Source organism: Lissotriton helveticus, chromosome 1_1 (genome assembly GCF_964261635.1).
Source record: "Lissotriton helveticus chromosome 1_1, aLisHel1.1, whole genome shotgun sequence".
NCBI classification, from domain to species: domain Eukaryota; kingdom Metazoa; phylum Chordata; class Amphibia; order Caudata; family Salamandridae; genus Lissotriton; species Lissotriton helveticus.
The window spans coordinates 1,051,688,738-1,051,710,272 of NC_136057.1; the positions used below are offsets into that span (position 1 = coordinate 1,051,688,738).

Below are 21,535 nucleotides of genomic sequence, written 5' to 3' on the forward strand. Positions count from 1 at the left end.
TCAGCTGAGAAATACTCAGTAATTTGTAGGCCTAACAAGAATCAGATGTTGCTTGCTGGTTAAGTATAGAGTGTTTTCCTTCCACAATTAATTGACCCCTCTCTAAGCCAACCAATAAACACCCCACAGCAGTGGATTTATTATACAACAGACTTTCAAGTCTGATCTTACCACATAAGGGATTAGCAACAAGTCAGGAACAGCAGGTCCAGAGGAGCAGTGGTAGCAGTGGCGAGGCCTAGAATGTAGCAGACAACATCACAAGGATGTGGCCCAGAAGGAGACCAAGAGAAGAGCTACAGACGGCCGTTGGATCCAGGGGCGAGTCAATGGTGAATAACTGCTGTAGGCGTCAGCATCGATAGGTCAAGCTGAAAGAAACTAAAATATTGCCAATGGAAACATTTTTAACTACAGTTAATACTTTGGTGTCTATGGATTTTAGATTTTGACACCTAACAATGGTGTGGTGCCATGGTTATTTATCAAGATTTGAGAATGAGACACAGTGGTACTCGCAAAGGAGAACAGGCTCAATAAACCGCGCTTCTAGAGTGTACATCCTTGGCTGAAGCGGTTATGACTTTTCTGAATGCACTTTCAGTATCCTCCCTGGACTGAGACTTCCTTGCGCCCACGTATCAACTGATATTAAATTTGCTCAGATAACATCTTTAATGTGAAGAGACGTGGCCCAATGATTAGAGGTGCCAACTTTGGAACCCAAGGTACCAGGATCGAATCTCGGACTGAATGCTTAACTCAACATTGTGTGATACTGAGCAAATCACCTAATCTCCCTATGCCTAAAAGAAAATAAGGTAGGCTGTGAAATATATTTGTGTAATCCCCACTTGATGTACACGGTCTTGTACAATGTCTCCCATTTCCGCAAGCAATGTGCAGCACTCCGTTGCTTTCTAGCTAGGTCTACGGTATATAAATACCAATTCATACTTAATCCTCATAACTGTCTTCTTCTCGCAGAGATTTGCCCTTTTATCCACTGGCAGGGGTAGTTCATATTTCCACTGAGGAGCAAACCCACTGGCCTGTCAAAACCCAGCTTCTTAGGACTGATCAGGACAGAAAAGGCGACTCGGAAAAGGTGCTACAACCCATCGGAAAGGCAACCTGAGCCAGGGGCTGTAGACTTGCATTAGCAGTCCAGCTAGCAAGATGTACCCAATGCAACTAGGCATAGATTATATCTGAAGCAAGTAAACAATGAAGAACATTTTAGATGAAGAGTATAATAGCTTAATGCACATCAACCTCACCACAAATCCTTGGAATGCCTATAGAGGGAAGATGGAATGCTAAACCTCAGGAGCACACTTTTGATTCAGGACTATTGCGGCAAACAAAAGATGTCTCAGGCACCAGTGCCTCTCTGGGCAATCTCCTCTCTGCATGACAAAGCATTAGTATTCAGTGGCCCAAACATTTGAGCTAAGGTGCTCTTCGGATATTAGGAAGGATTCCATCTTCTGAGGCGGTCGGTATTTCTTTCTTCTGGACCCAGCTCCAAGGAACACTCCCCAGCTTCCCATCTGACTCCTCAACACACAGCAACTGCTATATTCACTTTGTTAAACTTAGTTATCAACTCCAGATGTTTCACTGATGCTTTTAAAGTGCAAAGTAAGGCCACTAGGGGGCTCAAAATGTCTACAGGCAATTCAGTTTTTGATATTACACTTTAAAATCACCTCTCCCTGAAAATACAGCTCCGCTGAGGACTGGGTTAAAGATCCATGGTTATTGGTCCTGAGTCTCAGTCGGGTCGAGTATCCCAGCAGAGTCTTCCCTGTATGGTATGCTATGGCATGCTATGATATGCTATGGTATGGTACGGTGGGCTATGGCATTTAATGCTGTGATATTTTATGATATGTGTGTTATGGTGTATTAAGAGAATTTGGCTTGTACACTATACCTTTGCTATGGCACTGTAACGCATCATAAACTGTGCACTCGTTTCATAACGTTCTGGGATTTCCATCAATTATTAATGGTTTGTTGGTTGTGTTCCATTGCATTTGGTTGGCTGATATTTTATAAATGTCTACTTCTATAGTGGTCCGTGTTGTGAAACTAAAATGCGTGTGATCCATATGGAGCTCTTTGTAGTGTTGTCTGCATGGGCATGAGTTGTACGCATGGGGATGAGTTGTATGTGTGGGGGTGAGTTGTACGCATGTGATGCATGAGTGTGCTGAAGGACTTTGCTGTATCTTCTTTGAGCTGTTTGGTGCGTTCTCCAGTGTCTAGCCCGTGCAGTACAGATGAGCGTTGCTAACCACGTAAATCGCCATAATTTGGGGATTTTGTGGTATATTTAGGATATCATAATCTGCGATGTATGTTGGTGTGGTGTTTGTCAGTGCTGTTGAGTTGCAGGTTCTTAGTAAGCTACGTAGCTCTGGTGCCAGACAGGTTGCATGCAGGTATCATCTCCCTGCCTACCTGTTCTTTTTCAGTAATTGCAAAGGGGGAAATGTAGGATGTATTGTTTGGTGGAGAGCGGTCCATGGTTTCCAAAGAAACAGGTGGGAAGTGTGTGTGATGTATGTTAATGTGTCTGTGGTACTGCAGAGTGGTTGTGGTGAGTCTTGGCTCTGTGTGATGAATGTATCATAAAGCTAGAAACGTTTCAGTAAACTTGTGTTACCGCTGAAACAGTTGAATATTACATTTGTACTTCTTTTTCCTTCCCTCACAGTTCCGATATAAGAGGAGAGTTTACACCCAGAGTCCTCTGGACGACAAGCAGTTTGCGAAGCTCCATACCAAGGTGAGAGCATGTCTTCCTCTGGGGGGTGTAAAGTGCCTCCATCTGTGGCTGTGAGCTGATAAGTGGAAGTGCAGTGTGTGTGTGCGTGTGTGGACTAGGAGTTATCGAGCTGCAATTACTAATGTTGTAATAGGGTGCTATACTTAGTTGGAGTTCAGCGCTGAGGGAGGTTGCAGCCTTCAGTCTATCCTCATGAAGGGGCTGTTGTATTTTCTCTGCTGGCAGTACTGAGGGTGTTGTCTGTGTGTAATGCAACTCTAGTAGCGCGGTGCACTGCTGATTGGGAGCATATACTTCTGAAACGTGTCACCTATCATGGGTGTAACCTGATAACTCAGTTCACATCTGGGATAGGAAGTTAGGGATGCGGCATGGTCAGGGACTCATTCAGTACAGGTAGAAGCTACACTGCTGTTCCGCAAGTGAATGTCAATGGGTGACTACAATAGCATATGTGCTTTTTAGGTCTCGCCTAGACAGCGCATGTGCTGTCTCTTCGAGACATGCTTTATTCAGAACATGGGCTTGGAGCACCACCCATCTTTTTAATTGGTTCCTCTTTCAATTCTTTGCAAATGCTGGCTTTTTTTTGGTGGATACAATTAGTAGTCCCTCTTTTTGGACTTTATATCCTCCCATGAGGACTCCCCCTGTTACGTGTTTTCTTACTCGTGAGGTTATGTAGAGAGCTTTGAGAGCACTCTTTTCTTTTTTGTTGGCCTGGCTCTGCTTGTTACGAGTTTGTTTACTTAGCTTTGGCAGCTTCATTTTCCCCTCACTTAATTTCCCTTTGCTGTCCCCAAACGCCTCCCACAACACTGCTTGCCCGACCCCACCACCCCTCTGGGATCACTGGAATTGCTGTTTTAATTTTTTTTTTGTTTGTGCATTTATATAGCACGAGTAGGGGGTGATTAAGTGATTTGCCCAGATTCACAGGATGTTAAGCCGATGCTGTGGCTTGAACATGGATCCCCAGTTTCCGAGTCTGCAGCTCTAACTGCTGCGCCACTTCCTCTCACTCTGGGGATCCATGTTGGAGTCTCCCGTTATTGACACAGCAGTGCCAGCAAATTGCCTCAAATGTGTTGCTCTTATGTCAGGTGACTTGTTCGACTGCCCGCCTTTTATGAGCACAGTGCCCTCTGCTTCAGCAACAATGCGCCTTGCGCTTATTTATTGACATTACCGCATCTCATACTTAATCTCCCTCTGCTGTCTCTCCCCACCCCTTCGCCCCTCCCACAACACTGCCTGCCCGACTCACCACGATATTTGCTTAAAAAAAAAAAAATGAATACATTTATATAGAGCAGGCACGGGGGAGATTAAGTAATCTGCCCAGATTCACAGGATGTTGAGCCGGCACAGAGGCTCGAACACGGATCCTCAGCTTCTGAGTCGGAAGCTTTAACCACTCTGCCACTTCCTCCTACTCTGGGGATCCATGTTGGAGTCTCCCTTTGTTTGCACAGCAGTAATGTCGGGGGTTCACTTACTCCTCGTGGTTCACTTACTCCTCGACTCTTGTGATGAGTCAGCTGAGGGGATTAGCTGGCCAGTATGAGCGCTTCCCCCCACCTCTTGACCTCCCTCCAGTCCCTTCATCTGGAGCTTTGACAATGCCCCCAGCCTTGGACTGCCATGATGGGTCTCACCAAGCTCTGTCAGTGTGCATCAGTCACGATCAATCACACCCCAATTTTCAGTTTTGGGGTTCACAGATCTCCTAAAACACCAGGGTACCCAGCGTCTCCCACCTTTCTGCATGTCCTGGTATCCAGTAATAACGCTAACAGCTCTATCTGTGTACCTCAACCCTGTCCTGCCACGAGGCCCACACTGTCAGCAGCAGAGACAGCCCAGCAAATGCATCTCCTTTCTTATCTGCGGCCCCGGAGGTGGGAGAGCCACAGGTTAATGCGGAGAGCCCATGCGTCGGCCGTCCCAGCAGCACACGACATTCTGATGGTCATGTAACAATAGAATAAAACTCTTCAAAAGGGAAGTGTTTTACCTTCTGGTGCGGTTCACTTCATTGAGTACATTTGACTGTTTCACCACATTGTAACCTTTTACAATATTTGAAACGCTAAACATGAATTTGAAACATTAATTGCGCCCCTTCCCCACCCACATGACTCTGACGCTATGCCATCAGTGAACCAAGAGACAGGGCAGTTGTCATGTACCGTACATGTAGTGTCTGTTGTTATTACAAGTGGAGTAACATTAAAGTGTCTTAAAACATATTCTAGAGTGGGTGTGTACAGCGCACATCCTAACGTGTTTTGATGATGCGCTCAATTGTGAACCTAAAGGAAAAGAAGGTAAATAAAGTAAGGCCTACAATCACACATGTCGGTCAGGCAGGGAAGCTGGGATTGATCCTACGTTTCCTGGTGTGAAATCATGGCCAACTGGCCTCACAGGTACCGGGCAATATCCCGGTCGGCTGGTGCCATTTTTAGGTCGAGCATTCGAGACCTCTTGTATATACTTTAGTATATACTTATATGTGTATGTACTGTGTAAGTACTTTGTGGGCTCTGGAGATCAGCCCTAGGACTTGTCTGCTTCCGCTTAGGGACTTTTGTCCTGTTCAACTGCCTCTATTTAACTGTCTTGATAGAAAACGACCAGCAGAGGTCATTAAAATACCGGAATTGCTTTCTGCTGAGGGACTTTCTATTTTTTATTTTTCTGGAAACTGCCTCTATTTAACTCTCTTGATAGAAAACGACCAGCAGAGGTCAGTAAAATACCAGAATCACTTTAGCATTGTCTAGATCCCAGTCCATAGAAATTGTCCTCCACAAGCACCAGTAGACAATGATATTTTGTCAAAATCTTGTATTTTCAGTGATCTGACCACCAAAGCCCTGATTTTATGTTAAAAACAGAGCTTTGGAATATACCATTACCCGCTGAAAGGCAATATTTCTCTCCATATGTTCCCATACCTGGCGTGTCACTCAGTTTGGTGCTTACTTTCCCTCCATGTTAAAGAACAGTAGATGTTTCAGCACCCTGGCTAATGTGCTGCATAGCTAAATACATATAAGGTCCCAAAGGCGAGACTGATTGCATTACAAATGCTTGTCTTCTTTGATCTGGGGCAGATCCTTTCGCTCTCTTGCCAAAGGACTGCTTGGGCTTTTGGTGCAGTCCGTTCCTTTGTCATTCTTGTTCAGAGGGTCTGACCTGGCACTGTGTAGGGCACAGTCTCAGTACCTCTGAGTATCTGCTATAAGTAAAAATACAAACAAAACAGGTCTGCGGGGCCCAAGAGTGCAGTTTGTACATTTATAGCGCTGGCGCAGAGTGCGGCTGTGAAAGGACTACTCGTGTGCGCGTATGTCCACGTCTGTCCCTCAGGTAAACCGCTCCTTTTGCTGATGTTTTCAGTATTTCTAACGTACACAAGCGCATAAAATGCCATCTAAGTGGCTCAATTTTAGGAGGCCCAGCAGAAGTCTAGAGTGCGTCTGCGTAAGGACCTCTCGTGTGTGCGCGTGTGTACGTCCATGTCTGTCCCTCTCACACTCTAGCCTTATGCAGCGCCTCTTAAAATTGAGCCACTCAGCTGGCAATCTATACGATATGTTATAATTACTGAAAACCTCAGCAGACGGAGCGGTTTACCTGTTGCTGCTGCCAACAGGACAGGTTGTACCTTTCAGCCACTCGCTGTCTATTGTTACTTACCCGCCGGCCAACTCAGCAGCGCAGATCGCTGCTGGCAATGACCCTGAGTATGGCAGGGACTGCGGTAGACATGAACATTATATATAGAATTATGTAAACGCTGCATTATGTTGTTTGGGTTGATGGGGATAGTTGAGCCATCAATATCTCTGAGCCAGTTGCAATGGGGGTCCTGAAATCCTGATCCTCATAGGACTTTCCAATGAGAAATACTAGGTGGATTCTCCAAACGGGGTCCTTGGGATCCATGAAATGCCACATTCTGCACCCAAAGAGTGCAAGTCTAGCCTGCCATTTAGGTCTCTAGAAAATAAGACCGCCTTAATGATAGCTTTTCGCAAAACCCTTTTATATCAAAGCATGGAATAGCTCAAATGCACAATACAAGTCCGAAGATGCAATCAACTCAATGCCACTCATTTCATCAGTCACAGAAACATGAAAGGCTGAGTCAACACCGTCTGTGTTTTAACTTGGGGACCTTAAGTTCCCAAAATAGATATCTACCTCCCATTGATCCACTTTACCATATTATGGGTAGGTGTATTTTTTTTTTATTACAATTATTTTGTATGTTCTTATAAGAACCAAAAGAGTATTAATGGCATTATCTTCCCTCGTTTAGATGGAGAGGGAATGTGTATCCTCTTTCCATGTGCATACTTTTGATTCTGTGCCACACCCTCTCACTCTGGGGATCCATGCTGGAATCTCCCTTTGTTGACACAGCAGTGCCAGCAAATTGCCTCAAAGGTGCTGCTCTTACGTCAGGGGACTTGTGCGGCCGCGGCGCCTTTTATTGGCAGGGCACCCGCTCCTTCAACATCAGCGCGCTTTGTGCTTGTTTATTTGTTGTGGCTTGTTGTGTTTGCAGCCTGTTACTTAGAGTGGTGTTTCACTCTCAGCACGTGCAGTGGTCAATTAAAATATCCACTCTTTGTGTCATCCCGCTCTCATCTATTGCAGAATGCTTCCATTTATTTCTGTGAAGCTACCAGGCCCTGCTAAGAAACTACTCACAGGTGCAAAATCGTTCTCACTGTAGTCCAATCATGCCTTCAGCCCTATATAGCCAAACTCGACCTTCGAACAACTGCTTCAAAATATTTCCCCACACCTCTCACTTGCACCAAACTGTGTTAAATAATGCCATGGTTAATCTTGATTCTACCACACAAGCTCTACTTATTTAAAACTGTATTATACAAACTCCCCCTTTTTCCATTGTGTTTCCTGCTATTATTATTACAAGATGGCCCCACAAAAAACACAAAAGTAAAAAACATTGTCATTTTCAACGCCCATAGCTCTAACTTTAACAAATGCGAGACCGATTGCATTACAAATGCTTGTTTACTTTGAAACGTAAATATGTTCGGACGTGTGCATTGTTCATGCAAGTGCCCTGTTTTTCCCCAGCTCTTGATTCTGCGGGTCCACCTGTTGCTAAGCAGCCCCTATAGGAGCCGAGGGTGCGTCTGGTGCAATGGGCGATAGAATAGCGTGCACTGCCCAGAAAGACTGTGGTTTCTCTGAGCTGTTTCTGCCTTTGTGTCTCTTTCCTCTAGTTTATTCTGCCTGCGTGTGGCGTGGTTCTGGCTGTCGTCTTCCCTTCAGGCGTGTTCCTCGTTCCTTCGTGCGCTCCTTCCTCCGCATGTCTGTATTTCCCTTGCTTCTGACATGCGCGTTTCCACTTCAAAGCTTCTTAGTGGGCAGCAGGTGTGGTCCCCATAAGAGCCCGCAGGAGGAGCCGGCGAAGAGGCCGGCTCTGGGAGGGAGGGGTGTCAGTGGGGGCTCGGGATGCCGCAGCCTCGCTTCTGTTGTTTGAAGCTTTAGAACTGAGCCCCCACGCCCTCACCCCGGCTCTGCAGCCCAGTCCTGTCTGTCCATCCTTACTCGCCCTGCTTCTGTCCACTCTGGAGGATTCCATGGCTCCCTCTTCAGAGAGGCAGCATCTGTGAAGAGTGAGGGTGCGGGCCCAGGGTGCTTTGTGCTGAGGGCTCACAGGGAGGGGCAACAGCGCTGTGTGCTGAGCATCCGCAGGGCTGTATATTGAGGTTCTCATTGGCGAGGGCCAGTACTGCTGTGCACCGAGGGCCCAATGTCCTGCACGGCGGTGCCCGATAGGGCTGAACAGTAGGGGTCCACCTGACGTCTAAGGTCAGAGGGTACAGTATGGTGACAGTGCACAGTACTGCATGCTATTGCTAAAGGCATCTCCTACTCACAGCCCTGCTCTGCTGCGAGGGTCTGCAGTACCCCTTGGAGATGGCATGCTTTGCGCTGTGGTGACAGTGAGTCCACCAGTGCTTAACATGAGCTTCATTTGGTGGGTTCCGGCGCTCGCCACATGGTGGCGCTGTTTGTTTTATTAAGAGATGAGCATAACAACAGTTGTTTATTAATTCAATATACGTTATAATAACCAATACCTGCCGCCCAAGCTATTCTTATAGCTTTGGGGGCCTGGAATAGTCTGAATTGTCGCACTTGCAGGAGTGTGATGATTAGTAGGTGTGTTGGCACTTTGGCAGCACTGTCCGGGGCAGTGGGTGGTGCAAGCCGCAGTGGCCTCCTGACCACGGCCTGGCACTTTTGTTACAAAGTAAGTACTGCAGTCCACAGTGCAGTGTGGGGAGTTGGTGTGTGACATGTTATCCGAGGTTGCTCGACAGGTGCCTCTGCCTGAGCTGATACATCGGCTCTTTCTATCACCAACCGTGCCTTAGACTCCAAAGAGTACAGAGGGCAAGATGAGACAATTAGCACTGTAGGGCGGAACGAAGACCAGTCCGGTTGGTTGCTCCCAAAAGAGGCCTCGGGATTTAGAAAGCTTCTGTGTGGCCCTGCAGAAGCAGAGACAGACAGTCTCTCTCTCTCTCTATCTCTCTCTCTTTCTCTCTCTCTTTCTCTCTCTCGCTCTCTCTCTCTCTCTCCCTCTCTCACTCTCTCTCCTCTGTCTCTCTCTCTCTCTCTCTCTCTATTTCTCTCTCTCTCCTCCTTCTCTCTCCTCCTGTCTCTCTCTCTCCTCCTCTCTCCCCCTTTCTCCCCCTCTCTCTCCCTCTCACGCGCTCTCTCTCTCTCTCCCTGTCTCCCTCCCTTTTCTCTCATTCCATATTTTTCCATGCTGGTAGTTTCTCACAACAATGCAACCACCAATTTCTCTTTTCGTGGACACACTTGCGTTGGTCACAAAGTTAGTTAGATGTGCTTAGCTGGAGGGAGAACTGGGAAGAGGGGTTGTGAGCACTGTTGGAGGACGGCCATCGACAAGGCGTGCACAGCACTACAAGGCCACCACGTTGAGGATAATGCAATGTGAAGATGTTCATAGAGCACGTCTGACCCCTCAAACCCTTACCTGGGAAAGAATAATCCAGATGCCGGGGTGTTCAGGAATTGTTCCTATGTATGTGTTGATTCTGTGCCCTAGTGCTGGCTTTTTGGACTGTGGTGGGTGCATGAGAGTCAGAGGTCTCGGCTTGGTCGCTGGCACCTTCCTCAACCCTCTGACGTGTGACGTCATGTAACCCTACAGAATACCAGCCACAGTATGGGCACCTCTTCTTCCAAACACCTTCCACATTGAGCAGTGTGATAGCTTTATTATTGGTTTGTTTTATGTGTGATTGTCAGCGCTTTGAGACCGAGAGCTTGGATTGGCCGTCTGATAACTAAGCTGTTCACTGTAACATGTCTGCCTCTTAAGGTCTGCTGAATTGCAGTAGTGCTTTCCTCACATCAGGTTTTGGCTTTTTCCTCCTATCTTGCTGTTGCCCTGATTAGAATGACCTTCTTCTACAGCTCTAGTTGTTATGCTGTTCTGAGTTTGTTTTGTCTGCCCAAGCTTCTAAAATCGAATTGAAAAGTAAACAGACTGAAACCTTGGAGAGATGATTGTTTGAAAGAGAGGTTACCACGGTCTCTGCATTCACATCTGATCACACAAGAAATGTCAGGCCTTGCATGGGAGAGGCTTGGAGCCTGATTCACAGTTTGGTGAAGGGGATACTCTCTCACAAACCTGGCTGATGTCCCTTCCACTGTATTACTAGTGCCTCAGGCGATAATCAGGGCCGGACTGTCCGTACCGGGTATTGGGCATTTTCCCAATAGGCTGGAACAGTGGACGGCGGTTTTGCAGTGGTGGAGGCCGTTTTATTTTACTAGGGGCCTGTTTTGCAGTGGTGCTGCAATATCAGCCCCCAGTAACAAAAGCAGCAAGCAAGCGTTTCCAGTCTCCCGGGGTCATCCAGTGCTTCACCATGGGCTGGTCCGAGAAAATTGCCAGGTCTGCTTTGGGTTCCCAGTCCGTCCCTGGCTATATTGTAATTGTGATCTGGCGGATGGAATGGCCGCTGTGTTTGTGACAGAGTATACCAGCTGCTTCACTCTTAAGACTCTTAATTCAGTCAATTGCTTATCAGTGAATTTGCCAGGGTATTTTGGTAAGTTAAGGCTTTTTGGCATCATGCTTCTGTATGAAATACTGTCCTGAAGTGTGTGAGCACCAGGCTTGTCTTACACTTACTTATTAATATTATCTTTTCCTTTGGTCTACAAGCTGTGAGGTTTGCCTGGCTTTTTTCGCTACGAAATCGTCCCCTGTACATTGCAATCATTGTGGTTTACCACTGACTTTGTGTGAAGTCGTCTCCTGTATAATACTGACACTGTTCTGATCTTCATTTGTAGTCTATAAGAGCCACAAATGCTCTGAAATTGGCTTTATGAAACTGCCTTCATGTATAGTTTATAAACATTGGGCAGTGGCGTAGCTGGGGGGTAGTCCACACTGGGCAGCACTTTTTTTGGGGGCGGCGGGAGTCGTGTCTGTCGATACCACCATCCTCTGAGAACAAGTCATCCGTCGACTATTCCCCCCGGAAGAAGTCATCTGTGTCGGATGCCACCCCCGCTCTTACCTGCACCCTGGCGGCAAACTTAGGGGCCGCGCCGGGTGGCAGTATGTCTAGCTATGCCACTGGCATTAGGGATTTTTATGAGACATCGGCACGTGTACCTATATACTTCACCCAAAAGCTATAAAAACTGATATACATCTCATGTTGGATTTTGTATATATAGCCATAAGATGAAAATAACATAGTCCCTCACCAAGCAGGGTTTAGAAAGGGGTTGGTAACCACCAGAAATCCTCTGGCACTGACATCACTAGTGGATTAAATATTTTTTTTAAATCCTTGTTATATTTATGTTTTGTGGACTTCAAAGTACCTTTCAATTCAGTTCCACGCAACTTATTGTGAGAGAAGCTTGTGGCAAGGAATATTTAGTCCTATCTATTAAAAAGCATAGTTAACTCGTACTCAGACAGCCGGCTTCAAGTTAAACTGGGGGACGGCAGATCCCTGCCACGAAAATTACTGACATCGACAGGGCTGAAACTAGGCTGTGTCCTTGCTCCCCTTCTTTTTAACATTTTCCTCACTGACCTCTCTATAGCCCTTGGGGAAGTGAATGCACATGCCTTTAAATTGGGAGTTAAGCCAATCTGCTGCCTACTCTACGCAGACTATGCCCTCGTTTTATCCAGGACTAGCGGGGGCTACAGCGGCTTTTAGATGCAACCCACTCCTACACAAATCAAAATGAGGTCGCCATCAACCTTGAGAAAACAAGAATAATGATCATAGGCAGACACGAAAATAAACCAGGCTGGTGGCACCGTAATGGTCTGGCTGTCATCACCTTTGTGGAATAAAAGTAACACAGCATGATCGTGGATGACCACGGAAACTTTCAATCACACAAAGAGACTCTAAAATCAAAATCAGCCACCATGCTACATGCATTCCTCAAGCTCTACAAAAAACTCAATGGACTCTCAATTGCCCCCCCCCCCTCCTGAAGGTGATCAGTGGCAAGCTAGTGCCCACTGTAGCTTATGGTTCAGAGGTAATGTACGGAAGGGACTCCTTCCTGCTGGACAAACTAGTAGTGAACACTTAAAAAAAGGTTTTCCGGCTACCAAAACATGCCTCTCAAGCGTGAACCCAGCTTGAATTTGGCCTTTTCCATTAAGTCCTGGAAAGAAAAGCCACCTTTCTGAAAATATGTTTTAAACTTCGCACAACAGACACTGACTGATACATTAGAGGACCAACTATGGATAGAGATATCTATAATGGCCAGCCACTCCGCAGACCGGACTTATCTGGAACAAACGGTCGAGAACCTACAGGCAGCCCTATTGTGGGCAACTTCCACCTCCTTTCAGTGGTAAAGGAAGGGGGGGTGCGGCGGGTGCGGGCCACCCCAGGTGTCATCACTGAGGGGGGTGACAAAATGGCAAAAATATGTGTAACTATCTTTTTTTTCCTTATTTTAATAATTTCAATGTGGGCGGGGGGTGACAAGAAATTTTCCGCACTGGGTACCACCTGACCTTGCTACGCCACTGCCCCCTTTGCTAACTTCCAAAGGATAATCACCAAAATGGCATCATGGATAACCGACAAACAAAAAATGGCTTAACACGCACACTTGGTTTGCTCTAGGAAGCTTTACCAAATTGGGACCACAAGCGACCACAAACATCTGCATGTCATGTCAAACAACTTATTCAATATAGACTAGGAGGGCTACCGATTCTGGACTGTACACCTGCACAAAGAAGAGAAAGCCCAAATAACCTGTGGAGGTTTTGCCTAATCGGCAAGGAAACACATGCACATTATCCGTATCTGCCCTGCTGAAGGACAGGCTCTTTTAAAACCTCAGTTCCGGGCACTGGGCATCCGCGCCTGCAGACCTGCTGTAATCGTCTGTCTCTCTGCTGAGCATCCCATGTTGGCAGGGAAAATCGTGAAATTTTTGCACGCGTTTGATAGAACATTAAACAATTTAGTTCATCCTGATTAATGCACCTATCAGGCATTTTGCAAGTCCACACCTGTTCGCGACGTCTGTGCCTGGTTGAACATGCCCCAAATCAACTGGGATCTGGTTCTCTACTCAAGTGGTCCTCTGTACTGCAATAGTCATCATTGCGTGAACTGAATGCATCATGAAATGTGCCTGCGATTCGCAGTTCAGCACTCTAGAAAGCACATCACCCTTTGCATGCACACAGGGGTGTTCACCCCCCCTTTTTTGTGAGGCTCGTGTTTGTGATCTGCAATGCAGACTGCGGGGTTTAATATCATTTTAGCGAGGCTTGCGCATTGTGCTTGCGATTTGCAATGTAGCCATTCAGCTAGTACTTTATTTACCCTGTGACGCTTATTGAACGTGTTTTGAAATGTGCGCAAGGCCTGTAAATTAGTAGCAGAGACAGAACTTAATCCTTTGCATGTACATTGGTGGGTTTAACTTCCCCTCTGAGGTTTGTGCCAGTGCCTCGCAACGCCACAGTCCAGACAGCACTCTTCTATGCATAATTGTCCCATCGGGAGGGCACCTTTTTATCAGTGAGGCCCGGGAAATGTGCCTGTGATCTGCAAAGTATCAGTCAAGACTGCACTCTACACACTCTATGCACTTTTGGGGGCCTCAAATTAGCTCAGTGGGGCCCTGAGTCCCCCTACATCACTAACACGCCTGTTTTTAATTGAATTGAGATCCGATTTATATTTAAACCGTACGTGGCCGGCAAATACAGTAAGCTGAAATGCCACTCTATCTTAAACCATAGCAACACTCAACAGCATTTCAATCACTTAAAGCACTTTGGGAGCCCACCTACCTTTTTAGTGAGGTGTAAGTCAGGATACATATGCTCTTATTTGTATGTTTTTATACACATATTTTAATACATATGTTTGAACACTTATGTTCTTTTTATGTAAGTTAATTTTCTAATGTTTTTAGTATGTGGAATTAGAGAATTTTGTAATGGGTTTTATTAATCATACAATAAAGAATTGAACATAAACTCTTTCCTTAGGCTATAAACATTAGGTCTCGCCTGACAATGGCTAGCATGTATCCTTCGCCATAGGCTATTTGACTGTGGCGCGTCTGATATTGAGCGCTGTTTGAAGTTTTTTCTTATAGTCGATAAGCGCTTGGGCTTGCCTGAGGCTGGCTGGGGGAGTCCATTGGCACAGCTCTGCAGAGCCTCCAAGAGCTTACACCTGGGCAGAGTATCCAGGGGCACGCGTCTATCTTCCCTTCCTCCAATGAGGTTCATGAAAGGTTCTCTAGGCTACGAGGGCTCCGTTTCACGCCTGCAGATGATCAGCTTCTGAAATGCCTTTATCGGATCTATCCCTGGATCCACAGCTCCAGAAATCTGCCAAACCTCTGGCTGCATCTGTAAAGAATCTGGAGCTGAGAGGCAAATGCCATTGGTCATATCTGCGCCCATTCCCTATACCCAACAAACTGTAAATACTTATGCCAGGAAGCCAGGCATTAAACTACATGAGCCACTCCCAAAACCGAATCCCAAGTGGAAACCTGAGGTTAATCTTTGCAATAAATCATCTTCATCCAGCATAGTTTCAGTCATACCACCACTTTAAGACTCTTTTCTGGCATGTAGGTGTATCGCCTGCCAGGGAAATCATCGGAACTCACAATAGAACTCTAAAATCGTATCTCCTCTCTGATTCTCAGTGCCGCTAAGTTTCTTGCATTAGGCGACTTTAATGTGTAGGGCTTGGCCTGCCTCACTGGTGGAGACATGTACCACTCTCTGCTTTACTCAAATCATGACCACACCAACAATAATGACTGATATGAGCCTCTCGTCAGAAGATTTTACTTCCAACCTTATTTGCAACCCTATGATATGGTTGGATCACACAGTTATTTTAATTTACCTTAAATTGCTGCAATTCAGTTACAAAAGGTGGATCCTCCCGCCATCGCTTTATTAAAACATCATTTTGCTAAGATTATCAAGGTGTCCCACTCTGCTCATTCAAATGCAGGGCCTCCTCTGGTCTCTATGGATGCCCAGACACATTATAGTTTAGTAAACTCATGGATTATTTCAGCTCCAAATAAATGAGTTTATCTAAAACAGACAACCTCCAATCGCACCAGGCTCAGCTACTTGGGACTCAAGCATGCTGGCTGAAGCGGAAAGGCTCTGTAAGGTGTTAGAGAGGGCACGGAGCCCTAACTGTGCATCTGAGACTAGAGCTAACCCTAAAAAAATTAAAAAGCAAGTATGAAATACGTGCTTACTGTCCTACTCCTCCCGACTCTGGGGAGTGAGCAATTTATCACAAGAAGGAATTTACCCTTTCTCAGAGGGCACATTTTGGTGTTTTGTCTTCCCTCTTCCTTTGAAAATCTCTGAATTAATTCATAGACAAAATCTAAAAAATGTGCAGCACATTGTCCTTGAGACCAAATGATGCTACTAACCTCCCCCCCCCCGTACAAGAGACTATTCCTTTCCATGGTATTAGACATATAGAAGCCTGTGAGGGATTCTACGCACCGGACTCTTCTCACACCACAAGGAGTTTTCTTCTGTGTTGCTTGAGCAGACCATTCATGGTAGAATATGGCTAAACTACTCCACTGTTGGGTAATCTGGTAAACTCTTTTGGTACGGCCTCAAGCCTTCAGGAACGGAAAAGGGTTTGCATTATTCCATTATTCGGAATGATTCCACTGGACACCTCTGTTATGGGCAATTATAGACCTATCTGCCTTGAGCCAATCAGTGCCTAGGTAGCAGGGAAAGCGGTTCATGCACAACTTTTCTCCTTCATCAATCGCTCACTGACTGCGCTCAAGCAGATTTCCAGCTACCCCCCATGGCATGAAAGTTGCTCTGCTAATTAAACTTGGTGGGTTGGCATGGCAGCATTGATTAGTTTCAACCTCTTGGCTGCCCCCGCTACACTGTGTGCCATGCGAATCTTACACATTGGTTGCACAGGCATATTACTGGAGACATGGTTTTAGAAAGAGTTTCCTCTTGTCTTTCAGACTGCAGTCAGCTGGTCACCATGCCTCCATACAGGTCCTCTTCTAAACCTTTGGCCTGTGGTGTACTGGCAGGGTCTGACCTTAGTCCCACATTATGCAAACTTTACAATCCCTGCTTTAGATGGACTGCTTTCGCTGTTCAGTCTTTCTTTTGAGTGTGAGGCTGATGACATACAGCTCTTATTGAGGTTGAATGAGAACACTGATCTCGCGGGCACCAGTTTGCACTTTGGTCTTATAGCCGTCTCAGGCCGGACGTGGAAGGGTATACTCAGATGTGAGTCCCTTGCTCATTGCACCATCAGGATTCAAGCAAGCCGGGCCGACGACGGCTGATATGCCAGAAACCGGTCCCCGGTAGCTTGTTTCCTTCCCAGTATAAGAATTGGCTTGGTAGTTTGGTTTGCCCTGTTCCCATCATGCACTGGGACAAGAACAGACTAATTTGCATGTAGCCAGGTTCTGAGCTGGGATGGTGCAGTGAGCTAAAAAACGGTGATGGATCAAGCCCTGATCTTTGGACTGGGTAAGAGTGGTCTGCTTAATTCAGACACTCTGTTCATCACCACCCCCTTTTCTGAATCATTTTGTCCACCATAAGCGTGGAAGGGTATACTCAGATGTGAGTCCCTTGCTCATTGCACCATCAGGATTCAAGCAAACCGGGCCGACGACGGCTGAAATGACAGAAACCGGTCCCCAGTAGCTTGTTTCCTTCCCAGTATAAGAATTGGCTTGGTAGTTTGGTTTGCCCTGTTCCCATCATGCACTGGGACAGGAACAGACTAATTTGCATGTAGCCAGGTTCTGAGCTGGGATGGTGCAGTGAGCTAAAAAAACGGTGATGGATCAAGCCCTGATTTTTGGACTGGGTAAGAGTGGTCTGCTTAATTCAGACACTCTGTTAATCACCCCCCCCTTTTCTGAATGAATTAATTCATAGACAAAATCTAAAAAATGTGCAGCACATTGTCCTTGAGACCAAATGATGCTACTAACGCCCCCCCCCCCGTACAAGAGACTATTCCTTTCCATGGTATTAGACATAGAGAAGCCTGTGAGGGATTCTACGCACCGGACTCTTCTCACACCACAAGGAGTTTTCTTCTGTGTTGCTTGAGCAGACCATTCATGGTAGAATATGGCTAAACTACTCCACTGTTGGGTAATCTGGTAAACTCTTTTGGTACGGCCTCAAGCCTTCAGGAACGGAAAAGGGTTTGCATTATTCCATTATTCGGAATGATTCCACTGGACACCTCTGTTATGGGCAATTATAGACCTATCTGCCTTGAGCCAATCAGTGCCTAGGTAGCAGGGAAAGCGGTTCATGCACAACTTTTCTCCTTCATCAATCGCTCACTGACTGCGCTCAAGCAGATTTCCAGCTACCCCCCCATGGCATGAAAGTTGCTCTGCTAATTAAACTTGGTGGGTTGGCATGGCAGCATTGATTAGTTTCAACCTCTTGGCTGCCCCCGCTACACTGTGTGCCATGCGAATCTTACACATTGGTTGCACGGGCATATTACTGGAGACATGGTTTTAGAAAGAGTTTCCTCTTGTCTTTCAGACTGCAGTCAGCTGGTCACCATGCCTCCATACAGGTCCTCTTCTAAACCTTTGGCCTGTGGGGTACTGGCAGGGTCTGACCTTAGTCCCACATTATGCAAACTTTACAATCCCTGCTTTAGATGGACTGCTTTCGCTGTTCAGTCTTTCTTTTGAGTGTGAGGCTGATGACATACAGCTCTTATTGAGGTTGAATGAGAACACTGATCTCGCGGGCACCAGTTTGCACTTTGGTCTTATAGCCGTCTCAGGCCGGACGTCACACAACTGTTTGAATTTGAACTTTGATAGAACAGACTGAGCGGTATTTGTGGGACCCACCCCCCCTCACTCTGGTCATCGGTGTATTCGCATACCCTGGGCGCTAGTCCTAATCCCACTAGGATGGTACGGAGTCCAGGTGTACACTGTGACGATGAACTTTCCTTTAAGATTCAGGTAGCCAGGGTCTCTGCAGCCATCTTTTTCCATCTCAGAGTTCTTAAGAAGTTGTACTTTTTTTCAAGACCATACACTCTATCAAATTCTTCAAGCAGTTTTGGGCTGACTGGGCTCGTGTCTTGATAGTTCTTTTCAGTGTACTCCCATTTCCTTCTCACTGTTACCCAGAAACTACCTACTTGCTGAAACTGCTTGGCAGCACCTCTAGTTCCAGACCCTTTTGTAGTTTAGACTAGCTTCCTGTACACATATGCTCAATGATCAAAAGTCTTTACACCTTTAGTAGCCCTTTGCAACAAAGGTCCATTTTTTGTAGTGTTATATAGTGTGGATTTGACCTTAGGGCATTAGAGCACATTACAAGAGCACCAGATTATGTTATACATTTGTAAGGCACAGGAGCATTATATGATTTGCCCAGAATCACAGGGTGTTGAGCTAATGCTGGGATTCCAAGATGGTTATCCAGTTCCAAAGTTGGCAGCTCTAGCCACAAGGTCACATCTTCTCCCTAGCAACCAAGATCCACCTCCTTCTGAGTTCCCAAGAACAATCAACGGCGACAAAGTGGCTGGGCCTTACCAAGTTGCTAAAATGTAGAATCCTCTAGGGCTGAGCTTAACTTCTCAGTGTCTGTCATTAAGAAAAGCTCTGTCATTAAGAAAAGCACAAACCCTGGCTCTTTTGCAACTAGGCTGTATGACTTTTCCGGCTACAATATTTCAGAATCTTATTTGAGCAGTCTATAAATTCAAAAAGGAAATAAATAAGTAAAATATATTAGGTATAAATACTTCATAATTATGAAATAAAAATCAATAGGCTAATAATACAAGGCAACCCCTAAAGTTGAAAAAAGAAGCTGACACCTCAAAAGAAACATTACTCATATCATAATCTAAAATTGCACCACCAAGCACTAATAGCTACCATTGACAAAGTCAGTAGGTCTGGCCTGCCTTTTATGCCTACAATAAAACATTTTTAAAAAGCCAGCTGCAGTGAAAAAATAAAACGAACAGTTTTTTTTATAATGCACGTATGAGATAAATAATTTAATAAATGATATATCCGAATACTTGCCAGATGTAAAATAGTGCCTCGTGCATTGCAAAGCAAGCACTCTGTATCAGGATTAATGATACACAAGCAGCCAGACTGATGTGAGACAGAAATACCCCTGAGTGAAGCCAAAACCCACTCTGTATATTTTAAAGAATTGGCAACAATAGGTCCTGAAGTCTGCTGCTCTGTCGAGCCAGACTTAAAGGAGGACTGGCTGGGTAGAAAGAGTGCAATGCACATTCAGGACCTCTCAGAGTGTGTGCACAGATTTTTTTTTAAAATGCAGTTCCCAGCATGTAAGCCGCCTCCAAGGCCAACTGCACTTTCAGGGCCATTAGTTATAACTTGAAGTACTTGTTTGGGTGCACAATGGTGGCAGAAGTGCCGCTGCATAGAGCCAGCAGTGCCCTCTTGTGCAAGCCCATGAGCTGCTTCCTTTGTGGGGACTTTGTGAATATTCTGAAATTAATAGAATGAATCCTGTCGTTACTTTGCATAGTAGAAGGAACACAGTTTAGAAGAGTTTTGAGAAGTAAGGGCACTGAAGTTGTGTGAACCGCCCCAGAAAGCCACCGAGCGCCTCACGAGGAAGCCTGATCTGTAGCAGTGTAAGGGACTTGACATTTTTCCAGGGACCCCATCATTTCCATTCCTGTTCCTCCGCTCGATGGGGCGGCTCTGATGTCTGCAGGTGGTCTCCATTGCCAGGGCCCAGCAGCCTGTGGATCGCTGGCGGAAAGCCCCGGATGGAGAATTCCAGGACAGGGAGCCGGGCCCGTGCAGGAGTATCCGATGTGCGGCTGGCCGGCCATCAGACACGGAGGCCGCCTCCTCCCGTGGGCATCCCGCAGCAAACCACAGAGTGTCCCTGCATCCGGGCGCCTCATTGGCTGAGCTGAAATGAGCGCGAGGAGAGTCTGCGTGTGCTAGTGTCCCCTCCCAGCTGCCTGCTCCGTGCCCAGGAGCAAAGAGCAAGGGCTCGGCCAAAGCTCCCATCGAGGCTGATGCTGACTGTTGACTGAGCCTCCTCACTCCCAGCACCCCCAGCAGAGTCTTGGCAACGTCGCGTAAACGCCCAGAGCATGCACCCTAAAATACCAATGAATCATTCAACTTTTAGATGCGTACTCATAAAATGAGCACTGTATCTGATACTGTTTATTGCACCTTAAATATGAGGTTTTATGATGAGGCACTGGTGCACTACATACCCAACTCATCTTGTGAAAAATGTCACCTAGATCATTCATTGCCACTCTGCACTGAGTTACCGTTTTATGATTACTAGACCATTTCAGCAAATATCATTAGGCAGGTCAAGCACAGACCAAGTCAAGACAGCCCCCGGGGCACTGGCGGCCCTCAACATGTTGAACAGGTGCAGCAGCAAGCATGGGATTGCACAGCGCCTGGGGCACCTAGATTAAAATCCTTTCCAAAGCGCTTGGTCCCTGTCTGCCTGTCTAGAGCATGGTCAGTTACGCTGTGGCGAGGCTGCTCCAGTGACCGACCAGGTGAGGGTTACTTCTCAATACATGGAACAGGAAGGAATCTACACAGGTAGCAGGTCGCAAGGTGACTGCAGCAGGATTTCCAGATAGGGGCTGGGTCTGTCACCTAAGCAAGAATGGTGTCTGAACTCACATAATCTCTATACATTCATCTGAGTGACTTAAACACCCACTCCAGAGCTCTGGCTGTAACATACATGTCACTTGCACCTTAACCTCTCGTCATGAGGCACGGTTCAGCTGCACTCATGACGAGCTGAGCTCAACACAGCCGTTGGAACGTTCGCACGCGGGGATAATTACCCCGCTGTGCTGAACGTTCGAAAAACGGGTGTGGTTGTAGTGCAGCTGCACTGTGCCTCATGACGAGCCGAGCTCGTCACAAGCACAGCGGCGCCGCGCGCGGCCCCCCCCGCACAGGGGGGGAAAACACCCCGCAGCGAAGGGCTTAAGTGTGCATATTCTGTGGGCGATGAATGCTGGACTAGTCTGCCCTGCTGGATCTGTTCTGTGCATATTCGAAGCT

At 46.5% G+C, this 21,535-nt stretch overlaps 1 protein-coding gene across 1 annotated transcript in view; it reads left to right on the forward strand.

Annotated features, from left to right (window-relative positions):
• The window catches only part of SHANK3 (SH3 and multiple ankyrin repeat domains 3), a 2,381,185-nt gene that overhangs the window by 982,757 nt on the left and 1,376,893 nt on the right, over positions 1–21,535 (forward strand). Inside the window, exon 5 of the mRNA XM_078677930.1 lies at positions 2,726–2,797. Coding sequence (XP_078534056.1) covers positions 2,726–2,797 — 72 coding nt within the window. The remainder of the gene's footprint in view (positions 1–2,725; positions 2,798–21,535) is intronic.